The 24,539-nt window shown below is 47.2% G+C and overlaps 1 protein-coding gene across 2 annotated transcripts in view; it reads left to right on the top strand.

The window, feature by feature from the left end:
• Nucleotides 1-15,701: 15,701 nt before the first annotated feature.
• Nucleotides 15,702-24,539, top strand: part of LOC134355108 (homeobox protein otx5-like) — a 30,826-nt gene continuing 21,988 nt past the window's right edge. Inside the window, exons 1-2 of one of the 2 annotated variants that reach the window (XM_063064853.1) lie at nucleotides 15,702-15,802; nucleotides 18,666-18,675. In XM_063064853.1, the coding sequence (XP_062920923.1) occupies nucleotides 15,702-15,802; nucleotides 18,666-18,675 (111 nt within the window). The remainder of the gene's footprint in view (nucleotides 15,803-18,665; nucleotides 18,676-24,539) is intronic. The other variant, XM_063064854.1, reaches the window with a different exon arrangement.

The raw sequence follows: 24,539 nt of genomic DNA on the forward strand, positions 1-24,539 counted from the left end.
ATACAAAGAGTTTTGAGAGGGTGTGGAAGAGATTTACCACAATGATGGGCTGGGGTGGTGAAAGTACACTTGAGAGAGAGAGAGGGGTGAATGTATGCATGCCAGACAGAGAGAGAAAAGTTTGAGGGCACAGAAGTACTTATACCAGACAGAGACAGAAAGAGGGAGAAAGAGAGAGAGGAGGGGTGAAAGTACACGTGTGAGAGAGAGAGAGAGAGAGAGGCACAAGGCAAAACAAAGTACTGCAGGAGCTCAACCCCACTGTCCATGTCACCCCACAGACACTGTTCCACCCACTGGTTGCAGAATCTGTAATCACTTGTCCTCTGGGAATGAAAGACATTAGTTCAGACTTGTATCAGGCAGGGAGCCAAGAGCGACACACAAAAAATGCAGGAGGAACTTAACATATTAGCAGAATTAGGCCATTCAGCCCATCGAGTCTGCTCCGCCATTCCATTATGACTGATTTATTATCCCTTTTAACCCCATTCTCCCACCTTCTCCCTGTAACCTTTGACATCCTGACTAATCTAGAACCTGTCACCTCTGCTGAATGGGGAGGTTCGGCTGGTGGCAGATGGAGTGGGGTTACAGAGAGCATGTCACACGCACAGACATACAGTCACATTCACACACACTCACTCACACACACACGCTCACACACACATACACTCACACACATACTCACTCACTCTCACACACACACACACTCACACACACTCTCACACAGACACACACACACACTCACTCCCTCACTCTCACACACACTCACACACACTCTCGCACACACACTCTCTCACACACACACGCTCACACACACTCACTCACACACACACACTCACACACACTCATTCACTCTCACACACACACACTCACACATACTCACACACACTCTCACACAGACACTTTCACACACATTCACTCACACTCTCACACAGACACTCTCACACACACACTCACACACACACACAAACTCTCACACACTCACACACACACTCTCACACACACTCCCACACACACTCACACACACTCACTCACACTCTTACACAGACACTCTCACACACACAGTCACTCACTCTCACACACACACACACACTCACACACACTCTCACACAGACACTCACACACACACACTCACTCACTCCCTCACTCTCACACACACTCTCACACACACACTCTTACACACTCACACACACACACTCACACACACTCACTCACTCACACACTCACACACACACACATTCTCACACACACTCACTCACACTCTCACACACACACACACTCACACACACTCTCACACACACTCTCTCTCTCACACACACACACACTCACACACACTCACTCACACACACACTCTCTCACTCACACACACACACTCACACACACTCACTCACTCTCACACACACACACTCACACACACTCACACACACACTCACACACACTCTCACACACACACACTCACACACACTCACTCACACTCTCACACAGACACTCTCACACACACAGTCACTCACACACACACACACACTCACACACACTCTCACACAGACACTCACACACACACTCACTCACTCCCTCACTCTCACACACACACTCTCACACACACACACTCACACACACACTCTCACACACTCACACACACTCACTCACACACACTCACTCACTCTCACACACACCCACACACACACACACACACACTCACACACACTCACTCACTCACACACTCACACACACACACTCTCACACACACTCACACACACACTCCCACACACACTCATTTACTCACTCTCACACACACACACACACACACAAACACATAAGATGCTGGAGGAACTCAGCAAATCAGGCAGAAAAGGTTAAAAGCTTTAGGACAGAGATCAGGAGGAATTTCTTTCGCCAGAGGGTGGTGAATCCGTGGAATTCATTGCCACAGACGGATGTGGTGGCCAGGTTAGTGGGTATATTTAAAGCAGCGGTTGATAGGTTCTTGATTAGTCACAGTATCAAAGGTTACGGTCAAAGGTTACAGGGAGAAGGCAGGAGATTGGCACTGAGGAGGAAATGGATCAGCCATGATGAAATGGCAGAGCAGACTCGATGGGCTGAATGGCCTAAATCTGCTCCTGTGCCTCATGGTCTTATGGAGGGGGATAAAAAGTTGATGCTTTGGGGTTTAAAAGCCATAAGGTTTATAAACCAGGGCTTGGAGGGTGGGTGGTCGGGACCTCATCACGGAAGGGGAGATCTGATAGAGGTTTATAAGATTATGAGAGGCATAGATCGAGTGGACAGAGAGTATCTGTTTCCCAGGGTTGAAATGTCTAATACCAGAGGCCATGCATTGAAGGTGAGGGGGGGTAGGTTCAAGGGGGATGAGAGGGGTAAGTGTTTTTACTCAGAGTGTAGTGGATGCCCTGTCTAGTATGGTGGTAAAGGTTAAAATATTAGAGGGTTTTAAGAGGTGTTTAGGTGTAGGGAAGATGGGGAGATATGGACTTGGTGTAGGAGAGATTAGTGTTTGAGTGTTTTTGATTTGCTTTCTATTTGATTAGCACAACATTGTGGGCCAAATGGCCTGTTCCTGTGCTGTACTCTTCTGTGTTCTATTTTTCCGCATTTCTGCTGTGCTCGAAGGAATGAAACCTAGTCCCCTTCGGCAGCCAGGGTTCCCTCATCTGCTTCCGGCATTCTGAGGCAGCCAGGGTTCCCTCATCCACCTCCGGCATTCTGAGGCAGCCAGGGTTCCCTCATCCACCTCCGGCATTCTGAGGCAACCAGGGTTCCCTCATCCCCCTCCGGCGTTCTGAGGCAGCCAGGGTTCCCTCACCGGCCTCCGGCGTTCTGAGGCAGCCAGAGTTCCCTCATCCACCTCCGGCGTTCTGAGGCAGCCAGGGTTCCCTCATCCACCTCCGGCGTTCTGAGGCAGCCAGGGTTCCCTCATCCACCTCCGGCGTTCTGAGGCAGCCAGAGTTCCCTCATCCCCCTCCGGCGTTCTGAGGCAGCCAGGGTTCGCTCATCCCCCTCCGGCGTTCTGAAGCAGCCAGGGTTCCCTCACCGGCCTCCGGCGTTCTGAGGCAGCCAGGGTTCCCTCACCGGCATCCGGCGTTCTGAGGCAGCCAGGGTTCCCTCATCCACCTCCGGCGTTCTGAGGCAGCCAGGGTTCCCTCAACCACCTCCGGCATTCTGAGGCAGCCAGGGTTCCCTCATCCACCTCCGGCGTTCTGAGGCAGCCAGGGTTCCCTCATCCCCCTCCGGCGTTCTGAGGCAGCCAGGGTTCCCTCATCCACCTCCGGCGTTCTGAGGCAGCCAGGGTTCCCTCATCCACCTCCGGCATTCTGAGACAGCCGGGCTTCCCTCATCCCCCTCCGGCGTTCTGAGGCAGCCAGGGTTCCCTCATCCCCCTCCGGCGTTCTGAGGCAGCCAGGGTTCCCTCACCGGCCTCCGGCGTTCTGAGGCAGCCGGGGTTCCCTCATCCCCCTCCGGCGTTCTGAGGCAGCCAGGGTTCCCTCAACCCCCTCCGGCGTTCTGAGGCAGCCAGGGTTCCCTCATCCCCCTCCGGCATTCTGAGGCAGCCAGGGTTCCCTCATCCACCTCCGGCGTTCTGAGGCAGCCAGGGTTCCCTCACCGGCCTCCGGCATTCTGAGGCAGCCAGGGTTCCCTCATCCCCCTCTGGCGTTCTGAGGCAGCCAGGGTTCCCTCATCCCCCTCCGGCGTTCTGAGGCAGCCGGGGTTCCCTCACCGGCCTCCGGCGTTCTGAGGCAGCCAGAGTTCCCTCATCCCCCTCCAGCGTTCTGAGGCAGCCAGGGTTCCCTCATCCCACTCCGGCGTTCTGAGACAGCCGGGGTTCCCTCATCCCCCTCCGGCGTTCTGAGGCAGCCGGGGTTCCCTCATCCCCCTCCGGCGTTCTGAGGCAGCCAGGGTTCCCTCATCCACCTCCGGCGTTCTGAGGCAGCCAGGGTTCCCTCATCCACCTCCGGCGTTCTGAGACAGCCGGGGTTCCCTCATCCCCCCCCGGCGTTTTGAGGCAGCCAGGGTTCCCTCACCGGCCTCCAGCGTTCTGAGGCAGCCAGGGTTCCCTCACCGGCATCCGGCGTTCTGAGGCAGCCAGGGTTCCCTCATCCTCCTCCGGCGTTCTGAGGCAGCCAGGGTTGCCTCATCCACCTCCGGCGTTCTGAGGCAGCCAGGGTTCCCTCACCGGCCTCCGGCGTTCTGAGGCAGCCAGGGTTCCCTCATCCCCCTCCGGCGTTCTGAGGCAGCCAGGGTTCCCTCACCGGCCTCCGGCATTCTGAGGCAGCCAGGGTTCCCTCATCCCCCTCCGGCGTTCTGAGGCAGCCGGGATTCCCTCATCCCCCTCCGGTGTTCTGAGGCAGCCAGGGTTCCCTCATCCCCCTCCGGCGTTCTGAGGCAGCCAGGGTTCCCTCATCCACCTCCGGCGTTCTGAGGCAGCCAGGGTTCCCTCACCGGCCTCCGGTGTTCTGAGGCAGCCAGGGTTCCCTCATCCCCCTCCGGCGTTCTGAGGCAGCCAGGGTTCCCTCATCCACCTCCGGCGTTCTGAGGCAGCCAGGGTTCCCTCATCCACCTCCGGCGTTCTGAGACAGCCAGGGTTCCCTCATCCCCCTCCGGCGTTCTGAGGCAGCCAGGGTTCCCTCACCGGCCTCCGGCGTTCTGAGGCAGCCAGGGTTCCCTCATCCCCCTCCGGCGTTCTGAGGCAGCCAGGGTTCCCTCACCGGCCTCCGGCGTTCTGAGGCAGCCAGGGTTCCCTCATCCCCCTCCGGCGTTCTGAGGCAGCCGGGGTTCCCTCATCCCCCTCCGGTGTTCTGAGGCAGCCAGGGTTCCCTCATCCCCCTCCGGCGTTCTGAGGCAGCCAGGGTTCCCTCATCCCCCTCCGGCGTTCTGAGGCAGCCAGGGTTCCCTCATCCACCTCCGGCGTTCTGAGGCAGCCAGGGTTCCCTCATCCACCTCCGGCGTTCTGAGGCAGCCAGGGTCCCCTCACCGGCCTCCGGCGTTCTGAGGCAGCCAGGGTTCCCTCATCCCCCTCCGGCGTTCTGAGGCAGCCGGGGTTCCCTCACCGGCCTCCGGCGTTCTGAGGCAGCCAGGGTTCCCTCACCGGCCTCCGGCGTTCTGAGGCAGCCAGGATTCCCTCACCGGCCTCCGGCGTTCTGAGGCAGCGCTACATTCTTGAGGTGCCCGGCTCTCTGATGCAATATTAAACCAGTTGTTTGTACGCTGGGGTCATGGTTAACAATATAAGGAAACACAGAGTGAGGAGTGGCGAGTTGCTGTGGGGTTTGTGGGTGGGGTGCAGATATCTCCAATGCCTTTGTGGCAATATTTAACCCTAAATTAACATCGGCCAATCAGACTACTGTTCCATCCCACATAGTTCTCGGTTTTTCTGTCTAAGAGTTTCTTAAATACCCCGAATATATCTGCCTCTACCACCCCACCCCCCAGCAACAAATTCCATGCACAAGCCACTCTGTGTATAAAAAGCAACTACTCTGACTTCCCTCTCCCCCTCTACATCCTTCCCAACACCTTAAAATGATACCCTAAAACCCAGATCCCACACAATTCCTTCCTCAACTGATGCTGCCGAGTTCTTCCAGCGACTGTGGGAGGTATTGTGGGGGGCAAAATGGACTGTGAGTGGTAATGCGGCGGGGGGGGGCAAAATGGACTGAATGGCCTGCCCGTCTTGCTGTATGCTCTTTCCACACTCGTGGATGTTTTGGGGGTGTGTGAGGCAGACAGCGGGCAAATCTTAATGTTGTTCAAGGGCGTTTTGAAGTCAAATTTGGCTGCAAATTCCAAAACATTCTGAGCTAACAGCAAAACCCCTGGGGGAGCTCGGTGGGTCTCTGGAAACAGAGCAATTTAGACTGTCTTGCTTTTGTTATTCTTTCTTTCGCTGTAAGGCATATCTTTCATAAAACATAGAGTGTAACACAGTTCCGTTCCTTCGGCCCATGGTGTGCTGACCCAAGATCATTTGAACACTCCCTTCTTACACAGCCCTCCATTTCTCTATCATCCATGTGCCTAGCTAAAAGTTTCTCAAATGTCCCTAATGTGCAGTGCCCATAAAAAGTATTCACAACCCCCCCCCCTGCATGTTTTCATGTTTTATTGTTTTACAACATTGAATCACAGTGGATTTAATTTGGCTTATTTTGACACCGATCAAGAGAAAAAGACTTCTTTGTGTCAAAGTGAAAACAGTTTCTACAAATAGGTCTAAATTTATTACAATTATTAAACACACAGTAACTGATTACACCCCCTCCAAGTCAGTATTTAGTAGATGTACCTTAGGCAGCAATTACAGCCTTGAGTCTATGTGGATAGGTCTCTATCAACTTTGCACATCTGGACACTGCAATTTTTCCTTATTCTTCTTTACAAAACTGCTCAAGCTCTGTCAGATTGCATGGGGATCGTGAGTGAACAACCCTTTTCAAGTCCAGCCACAAATTCACAGTTAGGTTGAGGTTTAGACTCAGACATGGCCACTCCTGGACATTAACTTTTCTGTTTTTAAGCCATTCCTTTGCAGCTTTGGCATTATGTTTGGGGCCATTATCTTGCTGGAAAACAAATCTTCTTCCAAGTTGCAGCTCTCTTGCAGACCGAATCAGGTTTTCCTACAGAATTTCCCTGTATTTTGCTGTATTCATTTTACCCTCTACCTTCACAAGCCTTCCAGGGCCTGCTGCAGTGAAACAGCCTCACAGCAAGAGCCGAGAGCTAATATTTCATATTAATATAGGTCCCTGGTCAGACCGTACTTGGAGTACTGTACTCAATTCTGGTCACCTCACTACAGGAAGGATGTGGATACTATAGAGAAAGTGCAGAGGAGATATACAAGGACATTGCCTGGATTGAGGAGCGTGCCTTATGAGAATAGGTTGAGTGAACTTGGCCTTTTCTCCTTGGAGCGACGGAGGATGAGAGGTGACCTGACAGAGGTGTATAAGATGATGAGAGACATTGATCGTGTGGATAGTCAGAGGCTTTTTCCCAGGACAGAAATGAGTAACATGAGAGGGAATAGTTTTAAGGTGCTTGGAAGTAGGTACCGGGGGATGTCAGGGGTAAGTTTTTCACACAGAGAGTGGTGGGTGTGTGGGATGCACTGCCAGTGACAGTGGTAGACGTGGATACAATAGGGTCTTTTATGAGACTCCTGGATAGGAACATGGAGCTTAGAAAAACAGAGGGCTATGCAGTGGGGAAATTCTAGGCAGCTTCTAGAGTAGGTTACATGGTCGGCACAACATTGTGGGCCGAAAGGCCTGTAATGTGCTGTAGATCTCTACGTTTTATGATGCAGCCATCACCATGCTTCACAGTAGCAATGGTCTGTGTTTGATGATGTGTAGTGTTTAGCTTACGCCAAACATAGCATTTAGTCTGATGGCCAAAAAACTCAATTTTGGTTTCATCAGACCTTTTTCCAGCTGACTTCAGTGTTTCCTATATGCCTTTTGTTAAACTCAAGCTGAGATTTCATGTGAGTTTTTTCCAACAGTGGCTTTCTCTTTGCCACCCTCCCATAAAACCGCACCTGGTGAAGAACCCGGGCAACAGTTGTTGTATGCACAGTCTCTCCCATCTCAGCCACTAAAACCTGTAACTCCTCCAGAGTTGTCATAGGTCTCTTGGTGGCCTCCCTCACTAGTCCCCTTTTTGCACGGTCACTCAGTTTTTGAGGACAGCCTGCTCTCAGGGAGACTTACAGCTGTGTCATATTCTTTCCATTTCTTGATGAGTGAGTTATCTGTACTCCAAGGATTATTTAGTGACTTGGAAACTTTTTTGTATTCATCTCCTGACTTGTGCTTTTCAATGACCTTTTGTGGAGTTGCTTTGAGTGTTCTTTTGTCTTCTTGGTGTAGTTTTTGGCAGGATACTGACTCACCAACAGTTGGACCTTCCAGATACAGATGTATTTTTACTACAATCAATTGAAACATCTTGACTGCACACGGTGATCTCCTTTTAACTAATTACGTGACTTCTGAAACCAATTAGCTGCACCAGTGATGATTTGGTGTGTCATCTTAAAAGGGGTGAATACTTATGCAATCAATTATTTTGCATTTTATATTTAGATCACTTTGTAGAGACCTGTTTTCATTTTGACATGAGAGTCTTTTTCTGTTGATCACTGTCAGAAAAGCCAAATTAAATTCACTGTGATTCAATGTTGTAAAACAACAAAACATGAAAACTTCCGGGCAGGGGACTGTGACTGTCTCTACCACCACCCCTGGCAGGGTATTCCACACACCCACCACTCTCAGTGAGAGAAAAAATCTTGCATATGACATCACCCCCCCCCCCATACTTTTCCTCCAAACACCTGAAAATTATGTGCCCTGGTATTAGCTATTTCTGCCCTGGGGGAGAAAGTTTCTGGCTATCCTCTTGATCAATGCTTCTTATCTTATACACCTCTATCAAATCACTTCTTATCCACCCTCACTCCAAGGAGAAGTCAAACCATTCATTGTCAATGAACTATATACATGTATACTGCCAAATGAAACTTTTCTCCGGACCTATCCTCATTAGACATGCTTTCTAATCCAGGCTACATTCTGGTAAATCTTAAACACAAAATAATCTGCAGATGCTGTAAAAGATCAAAGCAACACTTTCAGTACGCTGGATGAATTCAGCAGGTCGGGCAGCATCAGTCAGAAACGATGAGTCGACGTTTCCGGCCGGAGCCCTTCGTCAGGACTGAAGAATGAAAGATGGGGAAGGATTTGAAGAATGCTTGTAGCTTCAGTTGAAAGACCAGTAATTTGAAAGACAAAAGGGTGGGGGAGAGGAAGCATTGAGGTCATAGCCCTGAAAACAATGGGTAGTAGAAGGAGGCGGAACCATGAGGGAGGTGGTAGGCAGCTGGGGGAGGGGGCAGAGTGAAATAGGGATAGAGGAAGGGAGGGGGAGGGAATTGCCAGAAGTTGGAGAATTCTATGTTCATTCCAAGGGGCTGGAGACTACCTAGACAGTATGTGAGGTGTTGCTCCTCCAACCTGAGTTTAGCCTCATCATGGCAGTAGAGGAGGCCATGTATGGACATATCTGAATGGGAATGGGAAGCAGAGTTGAAGTGGGTGGCTACCGGGAGATCCTGTCTGTTGTGGCGGACGGAGCAGAGGTGCTCGACGAAGCCGTTCCCCAATCTGCGTCGGGTTTCACCGATGTAGAGGAGGCCGCACCGGGAGTACCGGATGCAATAGATGACCCCAACAGACTCACAAGTGAAGTGTTGCCTCACCTGGAAGGACTGTTTGGGGCCCTGAATGGTGGCAAGAGAGGAGGTGTAGCACTTGCGCTTACAGGGATAAGTGCCAGGTGGGAGTTCAGTGGGGATGGACTTGCGGATAAGGGAGTGGCGGAGGGACCGATCCCTGCGGAAAGCAGAGAGGGGTGGAGAGGGAAAGATGTGCTTAGTGGTGGGGTCCTGTTGAAGGTGGTGGAAGTTGCGGAGGATAATGTGCTGGATCCGGAGGCTGGTGGGGTGGTAGGTAAGGACAAGGGGAACTCTGTCCCTGTTGTGGTGGCGGGAGGATGGGGTGAGGGCCGAAGTGCGGGAAATGGAGGAGATGCGGGTGAGGGCATCATTGATGACGGTAGAAGGGAAACCACGATCCTTAAAGAAAGACGACATTTGAGATGTCCTGGAAAGGAAAACCTCACCTTGGGAGCAGATGCGGCGGAAACAGAGGAACTGGGAATAGGGAATGGCATTTTTGCATGTGGCGGAGTGGGAAGAGGTATAGTTGAGGTAGTTATGAGAGTCAGTGGGCTTGTAGAAGATGTCAGTGGGCAGTCTGTCTCCAGAGATGGAGACTGAGACATCGAGAAAGGGGAGAGAAGTGTCCGAGATAGACCAAGTGAATTTGAGGGCTGGGTGGAAGTTAGAAGTAAAGTTGATGAAATTGACAAACTCAGCATGGGTGCAGGAAGCAGCACAAATGTAGTTGTCAATGTACCGAAGGAAAAGTTGGGGAGCAGTACCAGAATAGGTTTGGAGCACAGACTGTTCCACATAAGCAACGAAGAGGCAGGCGTAGCTGGGTCCCATGCGAGTTCCCATAGCTAAACCCTTAGTCTGAAGAAAGTAGGAAGAGCCAAAAGAGAAGTTATTAAGTGTGAGAACCAGTTCCGCCAACCGGAGGAGGGTAGTGGTGGTGGGGAACTGGTGAGGTCTATTATTCGGAAGTAACAGAGGGCTTTGAGGCCTTCTTGATGGGGAATGGAGGTGTATAAGGATTGGACATCTCTTCTGGTAAATCTCCTCTGCACCCTTTCCAGAGTTTCCACATCCTTCCTGTAATGAGGTGACCAGAACTGAGCAGAATATTCCAAGTGTAGTCTTAGTACAGTCCATACTCCCAGTGTACTGGCGTATGCCTGAAATTGGTTTGCGAGTGCCAAGGTAGAATGGAGAACTTTGTTTGCATGCAATCCAAACAGACCATTCCACTGAGACAGTACGAGGGAATGTACGTTGCGTGCCTGTGATCTTGCTGCAAGCACATTTTTCAGTGTACCTACACCTCTCCATGCCTGAGTGCGCGTAGCAGTAAATGCAATCTGAGACTCTAAATATTTGACCCTTTGAACCCAGAGAATCAAAATCAGGTTTATTGTCACTGACAACTGTCATGAAATTCATTGTTTTGTGACAGCAGTATGGTGAAATACATAAAACAATTAATTACAACAAGATAGAGATGTGTGAGAGAGTTATGGAAAAGTATGGCACAGAAACAGGCCCTTCAGCCCATCTAAACTGCCTACTGCCATTGACCCATCAGAAGTGTGGATTGGGACATGGATGGGAGGCTGTGGTCCCAGAGCAGGTCGGCGGGAGGAGGCAGTTTAAATGGCTCAGCACAGACTACATGGGCCTATGTTTTTCTATGACTCTGACTCCACTATTTTTGCACTGCTTTTTTTAAAATATGTATTTCTCACTGCAATTTGTAGTTTTAAAAATGTATGACAATATACTGCTGCCGCAAAATTACAGGTCTCACGACATATACCAGTGATATTAAACCTGATTCTGATTCTAGGCGCTGCGCATGGATAATGAAGCGAAATTTGCACAAAACAGATGTTTAAAATCTTAAACTCAAAAAATAACGTTGGAAGTACTTTGCGGGTCAGACAGTGTCAGATTAGAAACTAAAAACCATTGTATACATTTCTGTTACTTTTGTTTACATAATATCAATGGGGAAATGTATCTATCTATATTCTTTGTATTTAAAATACTTGCCAATAAGATGGAAAATGTTTTTTAAAATGTAGTATGTTATTTTCGAACATGAGACAATCTGTAGATGCAGGAAATCCAAAACACCACACACAAAAAAGAGTAAACAGTCAACGTTTAAGGCCGAGACCCTTCATCAGGACTGGAAAACAAGGAGGAAGACACCAGAATAAAAAGGTGGGGAGAGGGGGACAGCTGGAAGGTGATGGCTGAAGCCAGGTGGGTGGGAAAGGTAAAGGTCTGGAGAAGAAGGAATCTAATAGGAGAGGAGAGTGGACCGTAGGAGAAAGGGAAGGAGGAGGGGATCCAGGGGAAGTGATAGGCAGGAGAGAAGTAAAAGATCAGAGTGGGGAATAGGGGAAGTGGGAAGGAGGAAGGGAAAGAGACCAGGTGACAGGTGATGGGTGAAACCAGGTAGGTACTCTTTTCCATAGATACTGCCTGACCTGCTGAGTTCCTCCAGCATTTTGTGAAGATGTTATTTTGTAGTTTTTTGTTCAACAGCAAGAAACCTGGACTGAAGTTTAGATACAGAGGAGATTAGTGTTATCCAAGAACAGCTATTCCAATAGAACAGACATGGAAATGATATTTAGAACATAAAACCATAAGACAAAGGAGCAGAATTAGGCCATTTGGCCCATCAAGTCTTCTCTGTCATTTCATCATGCCTGATCCATTTCCCTCTCAGCTCCAATCTTTTGCCTTTTCATGCCCTGACTAATCAAGAATCCATCAACTTCTGCCTTAAAAATACCCAGTGACTTGGCCTCCACAGCTGCCTATGGTGACAAATTCCACACATTTACCACCCTCTGGCTCAAGAAATTCCTCCTCATCTTGGCTCTAAAAGAACATCCCTCTATTCTGAGGCCGTGTCCTCTGATCTTAGACTTGCCCACTTGCTCTTGATATCCACTCTATCAAGGGCTCTCACCTTTCAATAGATTTCAATGAGGCCACCTCTCACTCTCCTGAGCAGAGGCCCAGAGCCATCAGACACTCTTCATATCACAAGCCGTTCAATCCTGGATTAATTTTTGTGATCCTCCCTTGATCCTGCTCCAGTTTCAGCGCGTCCTTTCCAAGATAAGAAGCACTAACCTGTTCACAATACAAGTGAGACCTCACCAGTGAAGTCCCAACATTACATCCTTGCTTTTATATTCTAAAATTACTCTCATTTTATTGTAATTTGAGTATTTGCAGAGTTTTTCTCCAGGTTTTAATCCATATTTATGCAAGGGAAATGGCCCAATCAGGAATCGAACTCAGGTCACTGGGTTGAAAGTCTGGCTGAGAGGACTGAGAGTGAACCCCATTGCAGAAACCGTGGTGCAGACAAAAGTTGATATGCAGCAGATTCAAAAGCATGCTTTACTTTTTTTTAGCCAAGATGGTAGTGGATTTGGCCCAGTACGACACAGGTAAAGCCCTCCCAACTATTGAGCACCTCTACATGAAACACTGTCAGAGGAAAGCAGCATCCATCATCAGAGATCCCCACCACCCAGGCCATGCTCTCTTCTTGTTGCTGCCATCAGGTAAAACATACAAGAGCCTCAGGACTCTCGCCACCAGGTTCAAGAACAGTTCCTACCCCTTACCATCAGGCTCTTGAACAAAAGGGGATAACTACACTCACTTCCCCATCATTGAGATGTTCCTGCAACCAATGATCTCACTTTAAGGATTCTTTATCTCATTATCTCATGGTCTCATTATCTATTGCTTTTTTTTATATTTGGATTTGCACAGTTTGTTGTCTTCTGCACTCTGGTTGATCTTTCATTGATCCTGTTATAGTTACTATTCTGAGTATGCCCGCAAGAAAATGATTCTCAAGGTTGTATATGGCGACATAAATGTACTTTGATAATAAAATTTACTTTGAACTTTGTGACGGGCAAAAACAGGCAACCAGTCCAACTCAAAAATGCAGAAATGCAAACACAAATGCAGAAATCCAACTCCTTGATGTACACGTATATTCCAGGAATAGCAGGCAGCAAGCCGCAGAGAATCTCAGAAAAAAACACAGACAATCTCAAAAAAAGAGAGGCTCTTGCTACTTACAAGATCTCACTTTAAGATTGAACAAACTAAGGTACAGGAAGCAGGGTTTAAATACACAGATGTTAATTAGGAACGAGTTCAGTCAATGATAATAACAAGCGAGTCCTATCGGTTCTGGGAAGAAAACCCTTGGGGATCTATGTCTGTCCCTGCTGGCCAACCCCAGAATAGACCGGAGTCCTCACAATTCACTGAATCTGATTAACTATACTGGAATTCTTTTGAGATGAGTTGGTCTGTGTTCCAAACAGTTTGCCTATCATTGTGTTTGTCAATTGCTGGACATAATACAGGATGAATCTGATTTTCAAAAGTGGCAAGGTGTGACCAGTGTTTTCTGCTTTCAGTGTGATTGGGAGTGATGAATCAAGATTTTCAAACATCTACCATTACTTAACCCACCTCGACAGGACACACTTTCTCCTCTCAGTGGGATAAAAGTGTTTTGGGACTGTAATGGGCTCCAAAGCACTCAGAGACACTTCAAAGTTCAAAGAAAACTTATTATCAAAGTACATATGTATTATCATATACAACCCTGAGATTCGTTTTCTTGTGGACATTCACAATAAATCCAACAACTATAATAGAATCAGTGAAATACATACCACACCCAACAGGGCAGACAATCAGAGTACAGAAGGCCAACAAATGCAAATACAAACAGAAAGAAATAATAATAATAAACAAATAAACAACAAATATCCAGAACATGAGATGAAGAGTCTTTGAAAGTGAGTTCATAGGTTGTGGGAATATTTCAATGATGGGGCAAGTGAAGTTGAATGTAGTTATCCCCTTTAGTTCAGGAGCTTGATGGTTGTGGGGTAATAACTGTTCCTGAACCTGGTGGTGTGGGACCTGAGGCTCATTGTGGTGAGTGAAGTTATCCACACTGGTTCAGGAGCCTGATGGTTGTGGGGTAATAACTGTTCCTGAACCTGGTGGTGTGGGACCTGAGGGTCATTGTGGTGAGTGAAGTTATCCACACTGGTTCAGGAGTCTGATGGTTGTGGGGTAATAACTGTTCCTGAACCTGGTGGTGTGGGACCTGAGGCTCATTGTGGGGAGTGAAGTTATCCACACTGGTTCAGTAGCCTGATGGTTGTGGGGTAATAACTGTTCCTGAACCTGGTGGTGTGGGACCTGAGGCTCATTGTGGTGAGTGAAGTTATCCACACTGGTTCAGGAGCCTGATGGTTGTGGGGTAATAACTGTTCCTGAACCTGGTGGTGTGGGACCTGAGGGTCATTGTGGTGAGTGAAGTTATCCACACTGGTTCAGGAGCCTGATGGTTGTGGGGTAATAACTGTTCCTGAACCTAGTGGTGTGGGACCTGAGGCTCATTGTGCTGAGTGAAGTTATCCACACTGGTTCAGGAGCCTGATGGTTGTGGGGTAATAACTGTTCCTGAACCTGGTGGTGTGGGACCTGAGGCTCCTGTACCTCCTTCCCACTGGTAGCAGTGAGAAGAGAGTATGTCCTGGGTGGTAGGGATCCCTGATGATGGATGCTGCTTTCCTGCGACAACATTTCATGTAGTGCTCAATGGTGGGGAAGGATTTTACTTATGATGGACTGGACCACATCCACTACTTCTTTGTAGGATTTTCCGTTCAAGGGCATTGGTGTTTCCATACCAGGCTGTGACGCAGCTGGTCAGTATACTCTCCACTACACATCTATAGAAGTTTGTCAAAGTTTTAGATGTCGTGCTGAACCCGCAAACTTCTAAGGAAGCAGGGGCACTGCTGTGCTTCCTTTGTAATGGCACCAAGTGCTGGGCCAGGGCAGGTACATTTCTTGTCAAAGCATGTACGTTATCGAAGTATATACACAAACCTGACCTTCGTTCTCCTGCTGGAAGCCACGAAATTGTGAAGAGGGACGGGATCTGTTGAGTTGAGCACCACCAGCCATCAGTCACTGTATATTGGTATTTTGGAGATTTTTCACAAGTTTTAAGCCAACAAATTACCGACTCAAAAGAAATACTTTGCAAAGATAAACACGTTTTGTGTTTCCTTGAAACGTTTATGCATAAATCACTGTTTTCAAATTTCATTCCCTACTGCCTGGCAGTCACAGCTATTTGTCCTTGGAAGTGTGATTCGGATGCAAGGAGGTGTGGAGAATCTTTGATGGGTTTGTCATCAAATGTATACCTTGTCTCGGACTGAAATAACATCCTACTCGGTTTCTTCTGTCTGTCTTCTTGTAGTGACGATCATACTGGGGTAGGATAGCGACTCGTCTGCCTGGGCCATTCAGGAGAGAGAGAGAGAGAGAGACTCTTAACCCGAGTCTAACCTTGAGCATGATGTCCTACATTAAACAACCACATTATGCAGTCAACGGGCTGACCCTTACCGGCTCGGGTATGGACCTCTTGCACTCGGCCGTCGGATATCAAAGTAAGTCGTTAATATTTTGTTCAGACTCCCTTTTCCTCACCGTTCCCTCCAGGGTGTGCAGCCACGCAGTAACCGAAATGCTTCCGTGCTCATAGCCTTTGTTGCCACGCAGCTGGAAACTTCTTGTACGTAATGTAAATTTAAAGTGCTGCGCAGATTTTAGGCCGCGTAAAAAAATAAAATAAAATTTAAAAAAATTCCTGCTCTGTTCCACACACACATATAACAGCTGAGCCCGGGATTGAAAACAAGAGAGAATCTGCAGATGCTGGAAATCCGAGCAGCACACACAAAATGCAGGAGGAACTCAGCAGGCCAGGCAGCATCTATGGAAAATAGTACAGGCAACGTTTTGAGCTGAAACCCTTCTCCAGTCCTGCTGAAGGGTTTCGGCCTGAAACGTCGACTGTACATTTCTCCGTAGCTGCTGCCTGGCCTGCTGAGTTCCTCCAGCATGTTGTGTGTGAGGCTAGGATCGAGTCTGGGCTTCAAGAGCTGTGGGGCAGGGGTTCTGCTGCCTGTGCCTCTCACTCTGAGTTGCGGGGTGGGGAGCTGAGGTCTGTGTGATACTTCCAGCTGCAACTCACTGGTCACTGATGTCTGCCTTCAAACAGACAACTTTGGGTGCGAGACCCTCCCTGACACTAGGGCATTGATTCAAAGTGAAAGAAGATGCAAGGTTTGCTAAGTTATGTGAAGAACAGATAAAGATTAAAGGTTAGATTTATTTGTCACACGTACAGTGAAATGCGTCGTTTGTCCGAGAATGTGCTGAGGGAAGCCTGAGAGTGTTGCCATGGCTCTGGCATCAACATAGCTCGCTCACAACCCACTAACTCTAACACAGCTTACCCTTAAGCTTTTCACCTTTCGCCCTTAACCCATGACCTCTAGTTCTAGCCTTACCCAATCTCAGTGGAGAAAGCCTGCTTGCAGCTACTGTATTGATACCCCTTATAATTTTGTATGCCTCTAATCTTCTACATTCTAAGGAATGAAGCCCCCACTTACTCAATCTTGCTCTGTAAGTTAGAATATAGGGATCAGGACATCCTGAGGACATGCAGTTTTATAGAACTCAGGACATAGCTTAGTACAGGCCCTTTAGTCCATCATAACTGTGCCAAATTAAACTCATCCCTTCTGCATGCACGTGATCCACATCGCTCCATTCTGCGCACATTCATGCGCCTGTCTAATGATGCGGAGACACATCCTTGGGTGCGCTGGACACATCATCACTGATGTAACCTGGGGTCATCGGGGGTTTCGAGTCTTTCAACATCAGACACGCTCGCCCAGGCGACCCAGCCAGGGTTGGTGAGGCTTGCGTCCCAGCAGCATTGGTCCACGTGATCAATAGCCATCTGGAGGCTCACTCAGCAGCCTCTCTGACGATCCTGATGGCTCGTTCTTTGCAGCCCCCCCTGTAGTGCCAAGGAGAGAATAGGTTCTGCAGAGCGAGCAGCCAACGAAACCTCCGCACCCCATCTCTATGGGCTCGTACCGTGTCCTCCACCCTGTCTCTGGCACTGCTCTACCAGCTCCTGGGGTTTGCCTTTCTTATGCTCGAACACCACCTCAATCCGGTCTTCCCAAGGAACTCTCAGTTCTACCATGACCACCTACTTTGAGATTTCTGACAGAATAACCATGTCAAGCCTCAGTGATGATGATGTGATGGTCAGGGCACTTTAATTGCTTCTCAAAACCGACTGAGCTCCTTAAACACCTCTGTCATATCTGTCTCCACAGCCGCCCCTTGCAGCACATTCCAGCCACCCACCACTCTCTGCGTGAACACTTGCCTCACACAGCTCTTGTAAATTCCAGTAAATGCATGCCCACTCCTCCAGGAGGACCACTACCTCGTCATGGAGTTTGGAGGCTTGCAGGCCTCGATGACCCGGAGAGCTATGTTGGCTGGAGTCAGGGTTTTGTCACCCGTGCCAAACAGGTCAAAGGGTAGAGGACAGACTCAGAGTGGTCCCCTGGTCCTCCAGGTTCAGGGATTCAGCTCAGGGTAACAACCCTGACTGGTCAAACAAAATTGTTACGGAAACAGCAATGGAGAATCCTTCTGCATCTGAGTGTGACGGTATTCCTGAGTCTCCACCCGGGACTTGCATGACTGACAGTGGTGAAAACTGAGCTGACGAAGAAAGCTCTGAATACTGCTAGTGACGGAGGACCTTCACCGCTGCCCTAGGTGCTAATGGTGTGATGGGCAAAAAGTAAGCGTCCTTGCTAGTATTTGACATTTCTACCTTGGGAGGGGTGGTAAAATAGCTTGTGGCGGAATTAGAATGAGAATGGGGTTCGTTATTACTCTCTAATATGTTGTGAAATTTGTTTTGTGGCAGCAGTAATGTGCAGGGACACAAACATTTCCATAAATTACAAATTAAAAATAATTTTTTTTAGAAAAAGGAGTACTGAGTTAAATGACAAACAAGAGAAAATCTGCAGATGTTGGAAATTCAGGCAACACACACAAAAATGCTGGAGGAACTCAGCAGGCCAGGCAGTGCCTATGGATTTAAATAAACAGTCAGGGTTTCAGGCTGAGAACCTTCTTCAGAACTGCGGAGGAAAGGAGAAGACTCCAGAATGAAAAGGTGGGGAGAGGGGAAGGAGGGCAGCTCAAAGGTGACATGTGAGCTAAGGTGACATGTGAGCTAGGTGGGTGAGAAAGGTCAAGGGCAGGAGGAGAACAGATCATGGGAGAAAGGGAAGGAGGAGGGCATGGGCCCAGTAATGGGTGTCTTCTTGAGGCATTCATAATGAGGATTTCCTGGATGGTGGAGAGCATGGTGATGCTGCTGCCTGAGCCCTCAGAGCTCTGCTGTAAACTCTTCCTAGTGTAGATGGTCGAAGGTGTGGAGGGTGGGGAGAGCCAGTGAGAATGCAGGGAGACAAATCTACAATGTTTTTATTTATATATTGAGATACAGAGCAGAATAGGCCTTTCTGGGCCTTCCAGCCGAGCCGCCCTGCAACCCCTCCATTTAATCCTGATTAGAGCTCATCACTCACATATGTCATGAAATTAGTATTTTTGTGGCAGCAGTACGATGCAATACATTAAATCACTACAGGACTGGGCAAACGGCTTAGGCACTGTACTGCACATCATGGAAATGGGTTCTTCAGCCTTTACAACAGAGATGAGGAGGAATTTCTTTAGCCAGAGGGTGTTGTCGGATGTCTGATCCTCAGGGTTCTTTCAGGAGTCAGGAATGATGAGAAGTCTTAATCCCGAGATCTCAATTTGTTTTAGAGTACAAACAAACATAAAAATACTAAGAAAACTAAATAAAGAGCTGAGAAACAGTGCTAAGGGGGAACTAATGCAAAGACAAAAGAATAAAGGTGGTGCTTGAAAAATCTATCACCTTTGTAGATAAAGTCAGGGAAATTCCTCAGATAGGAATAAACTAGTTAATAGGTTACATATTTAAACAATAACATCACATAGGTAATGTGCTAATACTTAGCCAATGAAAAATGAGAGTGGTGATAAACCAGTAGTTTAGCTGCTATTCCGCTTTCTACCAGTCAATGTGAAAAATTTAAGAGTTTGTTAAAAAGTACAAATCTTATAAAAAGTATTATTAAAGAAAAGTGGTTTCCAACAGTGATAAATCTGTGCAATTATTTGCCACAGACGGCTATGGAAGCTGAGTCATTTGAGTGTATTTAAAGTAGAGATTGATAGTTTCTTGATTAGTCAGGGCATCCAAGATTATGGGGAGAAGGCAGAAGAATGGTGTTGAGAGGGATAATAAATTAACTATGATGGAATGATGCCGTAGACTTGATGGGCTGAACGGCCTAATTCAGCTCCTATGGCTAGTTTATTCATTCTTTGATAATAAACATACTTTGAATCTTTGAATTCTGTAACCTTCAGAAGGTGTCAGAGTCAGACTGTACTGAACAAGACCCTTCAGCCCAACTCATCTAGGCTGACGCAGATGCCTACCGAACTAGGCCTATTTGACCGTATTTGGCCCAATTTCTATAGAGCACAGGTTCTCAACCCGAGATCCATGGACATGTCGGTTAATGGTCGGCACCCATGGCATGAAAATGGTTGGAAAGGCTTGCTTTAAACCTTTCTAATCTAGTCACAACAGCAGTTTGTTAATTGGGGAAGAATCAGTGAGATGCACTCTGTGGCTACATTATTAGATACCCCTTGAACCCGATAAAGTGGCCACTGAGTATATGTTCATGGTCTTCTGCCGCACGGTTCAATGTGTTGTGCGTACAGAGATGCTCTTTTGCACACCACTTTTGTAACATGTGGTTATTTGAATTACTGTCACCTTGAGCCAGTCTGGCCATTCTCCACTGAACTCTCTCACTAACAAAGCGTTTTCATCACGGAACAGCTGCTCACTGTAAACTCCAGAGACTGTTGTGCATGAGAATCAGTTTCTGAGGTACTCAAACCACCCATCTGTCACCGACAATCATTTCAAAAGTCGCTTAGACCATATTTTTTTCTGTATCATGATGTTTGGTCTGAACAGCAACTGAGCCTCTTGACCATGTCTGCATGCTTTTATGCACTGAGTTACTGCCACATGATTGGCTGATTAGATGTTTGCATTAATGAGCAGGTGTACCTAATAAAGTGGCCACTGCGAGACAAAGACAAGACAAATTCATCTTAAACTCCATTTAATGATAGTCAAAATACTTCTTTCCTGAAACTTAATACTTAAATAATCAATGAAGTTTCTTTGTAACGTTAAAAAACACTGCAGGAATTTAGTGCACAATAATGATCCCATAAGTTTCCTCATGGTGCCTGGACAATAAGTTTTAAGTTAAGGAGATAGTGCAAGCAAGTTCACTGGTTCCATTTAATATCAGAGAATGTATACAGTATACAACCTGAAATCCTTACTCTTCACTGACATCCTCGAAGCAGATGAGAAACCCCAAAGAATGAATGACTGGGAAACAACATAAGAACCCCAAAGCCCCTGCTCCCCTCCCACACAAAAGCAGCATCAACTCTCCTCCCACTCTCCGTCCACACAAGTAACAGCAAAGCCCCAAAGAGTGACCATGGTCTAGAGTCCATCAAAAGCCACCGTTCATCCCAACAGTTCAACATCCCACAGGCTCTCTTGCGTCTGCAGAACTACATATATATTAGATAAAAGCATGCACGCAGGAGATGGCTCTAACTGGTGGATTCACATTGCAATGAACAAGAGAGAGAGAGAACGATGTGTATGCATAGACAACAGCGCATGTGCAGACAACAGATCAATATTTGGTGCTAAGCGAGGGGTGTCATTCCCTAAACGAAATAGATCCATACACTACACTTCCTCCCCCTTTAAATTAATGCAACATAAAACCATAAATGTACAAAACATTCAATTTCCCTTTCATAAACCCATATACCAAATAAACATGCTTTCAGAATAACAGCTCATAACTAACTTCACAGCTCTAAAGGTTCAGTCTTCTGGTTGGCGTCTGTTTCTTTCAGGATATCTCCTCTGGGCCTGTGGGGTGGCATCAGATGTGGCAGGCGTCTTGTCTAAGCCAACATTCTCGGTTTCCAGCGTTGCGTTGCTGTCAGTGACATCATCACAAAGAGATAAGGCTGGTGGATGGAATGTGTCCATCTTGTTGGATGCAATCAACTCAGTGTTCTTCAGCTGAGCATCCGGTTTCTGGTCCACATGACATCTCTATGTCTGATTTCCAAGATCCACTGTATACGCCAGTGGTCCAGTTCTTGCAGCTATCCTACTGGGTCTCCACTTGTCTTCTTGGCAATCAGACGCCAGGGCTTCCTGTCCAATCCCAAAGCTCCTTGCTGCTCCACTTGGATACTGGCTGAACTGTTTATTTTGTACTTCCTTTCATAGGTCTGGTTTCAGGAGGTCTATGCAATTCCTGCTCATGAACAGCATCGCACGCGTTTGATTTGTCGTCGCATGAACAGAGTTCCAATACACAAAAAAGAAGTTGTCCACCTTGTGATGTAGAGAAAAGTCCTCCTTGTCCGTTGGTTTAATGGACTTCTTGAAGGTTTGGATAAACCTTTCAGTTAACCCATTTGTTGCTGGGTGGTGAGGAGCTGACTTGAAATGTCAGATGCTATTTCTCTTCATGAACAGTTGGAATTCTTCTGACGTGTATTGTGGTCCAGTGTCACTCACAATTTGTTCTGATAAGCCATTTCCAGTGAAGATAGTCCTCAGAGCAGAGACAGTCTTTGCTGATGTGGTTGACTTCATTGGTATAACCTCTGGCCACTTCGAATGAGCATTCACAGCAATCAGGAACGTGTAAACCATGAATGGCCCAGCAAAGTCAATATGTACACTTTGCCATGGTGATGGTGGCCACTCCCACTGGTATAACCTTTTGGCATCCTGAATAATTTTTGGCCAAGTCTTCGATCTGTTTATCTATTCCTTCCTCAAACACCTGATTAGCATTAAGCAGCTGTGACAACCTCTGGTTAGTGCTACCATTTGGGCTGCAGTTGCCTTTTAATGCCACACTGAGAGCTTTGATTTAGTGCCAGCCTAGTTGGATTTTTCTCAACCATTTACATCTGAAAAGTGCTGGCCCTCCACTTTTCAATACATATCTTAGAAAACAGCCTGTTGTAGTCAGCCTCTGGAATTATGGATAAATCTGACCCTGTATCTGGCTCCATTTTCAGATCTACACCAGACACATCTATCGTGATCCAGATGATTTTGCAATCTGCTTCAGTATTACTATGCAGTTCCAGGCATGACAGTTCACCTTTATCAGACTCTGTTGTTTGATTCTGTTTTCCATTTGGTAATTTTATGTATTTACTTAGATATGTGTTTGAGACTTTTCACTCAGTTTTTATCTGCCTTGCACATTCTCTCTGTGTGATCTTGTCTGTGACACTTTCTGCAGACTTTTTCTTTGAACCACCAGGCATTTGCATCATGGGAGGATTTGCCACATCAATATCATTTTTGCCTTTTTGCACCATTCAGGGACACTGTGCCAATAGCCTCATTTCAATGCTTTGACTACGCATACCACATACAAGTCTGTCCCTTAATGCATCAGAAAATCCATCTCTAAAGTCACAGTACTGGGAAAGTTTGCACAGTTCTGCAATGTATTCAGAATGCTTTCACCTTTTGACTGGTTCTTTTGTAAAATCTAAATCTCTCAGCTTTTGCCAACGGCTTAGGATACAAGTGATTTTGTAAAATTGTAGCAATTTCGTTGAAGCTCTTGCTTGCTGGCTTTCCAGGGATTACTAAGTTGCCTAAGAGACTGTATGACCTTCCACCATTAAGCTAAGAAGCATGAGAGCTTTCTTGTACTCCCCCATGTTGTTTCTGTTACAAGACAGTTCAACTCTCTTGACATACAACTCCCAACCTTCATTAGTGCTTCCAAATTTGTCAACTTCCCTGACTGAAGCCATGGCCACGCTGTTTTCACTTTATATTCAGCGTGTCTTTCAAAGTTACTCATGCGTCCTTTGGCTTTTTCGTGCTGTTTAACTCTCGCTGTTTCGTCCCACCACTATCGGTGCAGTTCGTGATATTCTCAGACTTTCAGGTTCATACTCATAGCCAATTCGCTGTGTCTGTGCCCAACTACATATCAATTAAATAAAAGCATGAACGCGAGAGATGGCTAGTGTATTCACACTGCAGCGAGAGAGAGAACAATGTGCATGCGCAGACAACAGCGCATGCACAGGTGACAGATCAGTACTGGTGGGGCTGGGGGGGTGTTCATTGCTCTAAAAGAAATAGAGCCATACATTACGTCTCTCTCACCAACAAGGGAGAGAGAGATATCACTCCTTTCACAGCAAGAAGGGGTCAAACAGCTCACTGTTTCACTGTTAGTGGAAAAAGAGGCATTAGGAGAAGAAGAATTTAAATTGTTCCAGTGACGGGCTGGGAGAAGTTGCCCTCTGACACCATCTGTAGCTCCGCCCACATTCACCAAAACTTATTATTAATTAGGATGCAAAATATTTTAACCAGAACAGATTTTCAAAAATACTTTAGTTATAAGAGCAAGGCGGAGCCGGTGTATTTTTTGGCAAGTTTACAAGGATGTTGCCGGGTCTGGAGGACCTGAGTTATAAGGGAAGATTGAATAGGTTAGAACTTTACTCCTTGGGACATAGAATATTGAGAGAAGATTTGATAGAGTTATACAAAATTATGAAGGGTATAGATAGGGTAAATGGAAGCAGGCTTTTTCCACGGGTTGGACAGAATTATGACCAGAGGTCATGGGTTAAGGGTGAAAAGTGAAAAGTTTAAGAGGAAAATGAGGGGAAACTTATTCACTCAGAGAGTGGTGAGAGTGTGGAATCAGTTGTCAGCACAAGTGATGCATGCGAGCTCGATTTCAACGTTTAAGAGGTTTGATAGGTGTGTGGATGGCAGGAGTATGCAGGGCTATGGTCCCGGTGCAGGTCAATGGGAGTAGGTAGTTTAAATGGCTCATCATGGACTAGATGGGCTGAAGGGCCTGTTTTTGTGCTGTCCTTTTCTATGATTCCATCTCCTATGAGACCATAAGAGATAGGAGCACTAGGCTATTTGGCCCATTGGTTCTGCTCTGCCATTCAATCATGGCTGATTTTCTATCCCTCTCAACCTCATTCTCCTCATAACCTTTGACACCCTTACTAACCAAGAACCTAGAAACCTCTGCCTTAAATATACCCAATGACCTGC

Source organism: Mobula hypostoma, chromosome 12 (genome assembly GCF_963921235.1).
Source record: "Mobula hypostoma chromosome 12, sMobHyp1.1, whole genome shotgun sequence".
In the NCBI taxonomy this organism is placed as follows: domain Eukaryota; kingdom Metazoa; phylum Chordata; class Chondrichthyes; order Myliobatiformes; family Myliobatidae; genus Mobula; species Mobula hypostoma.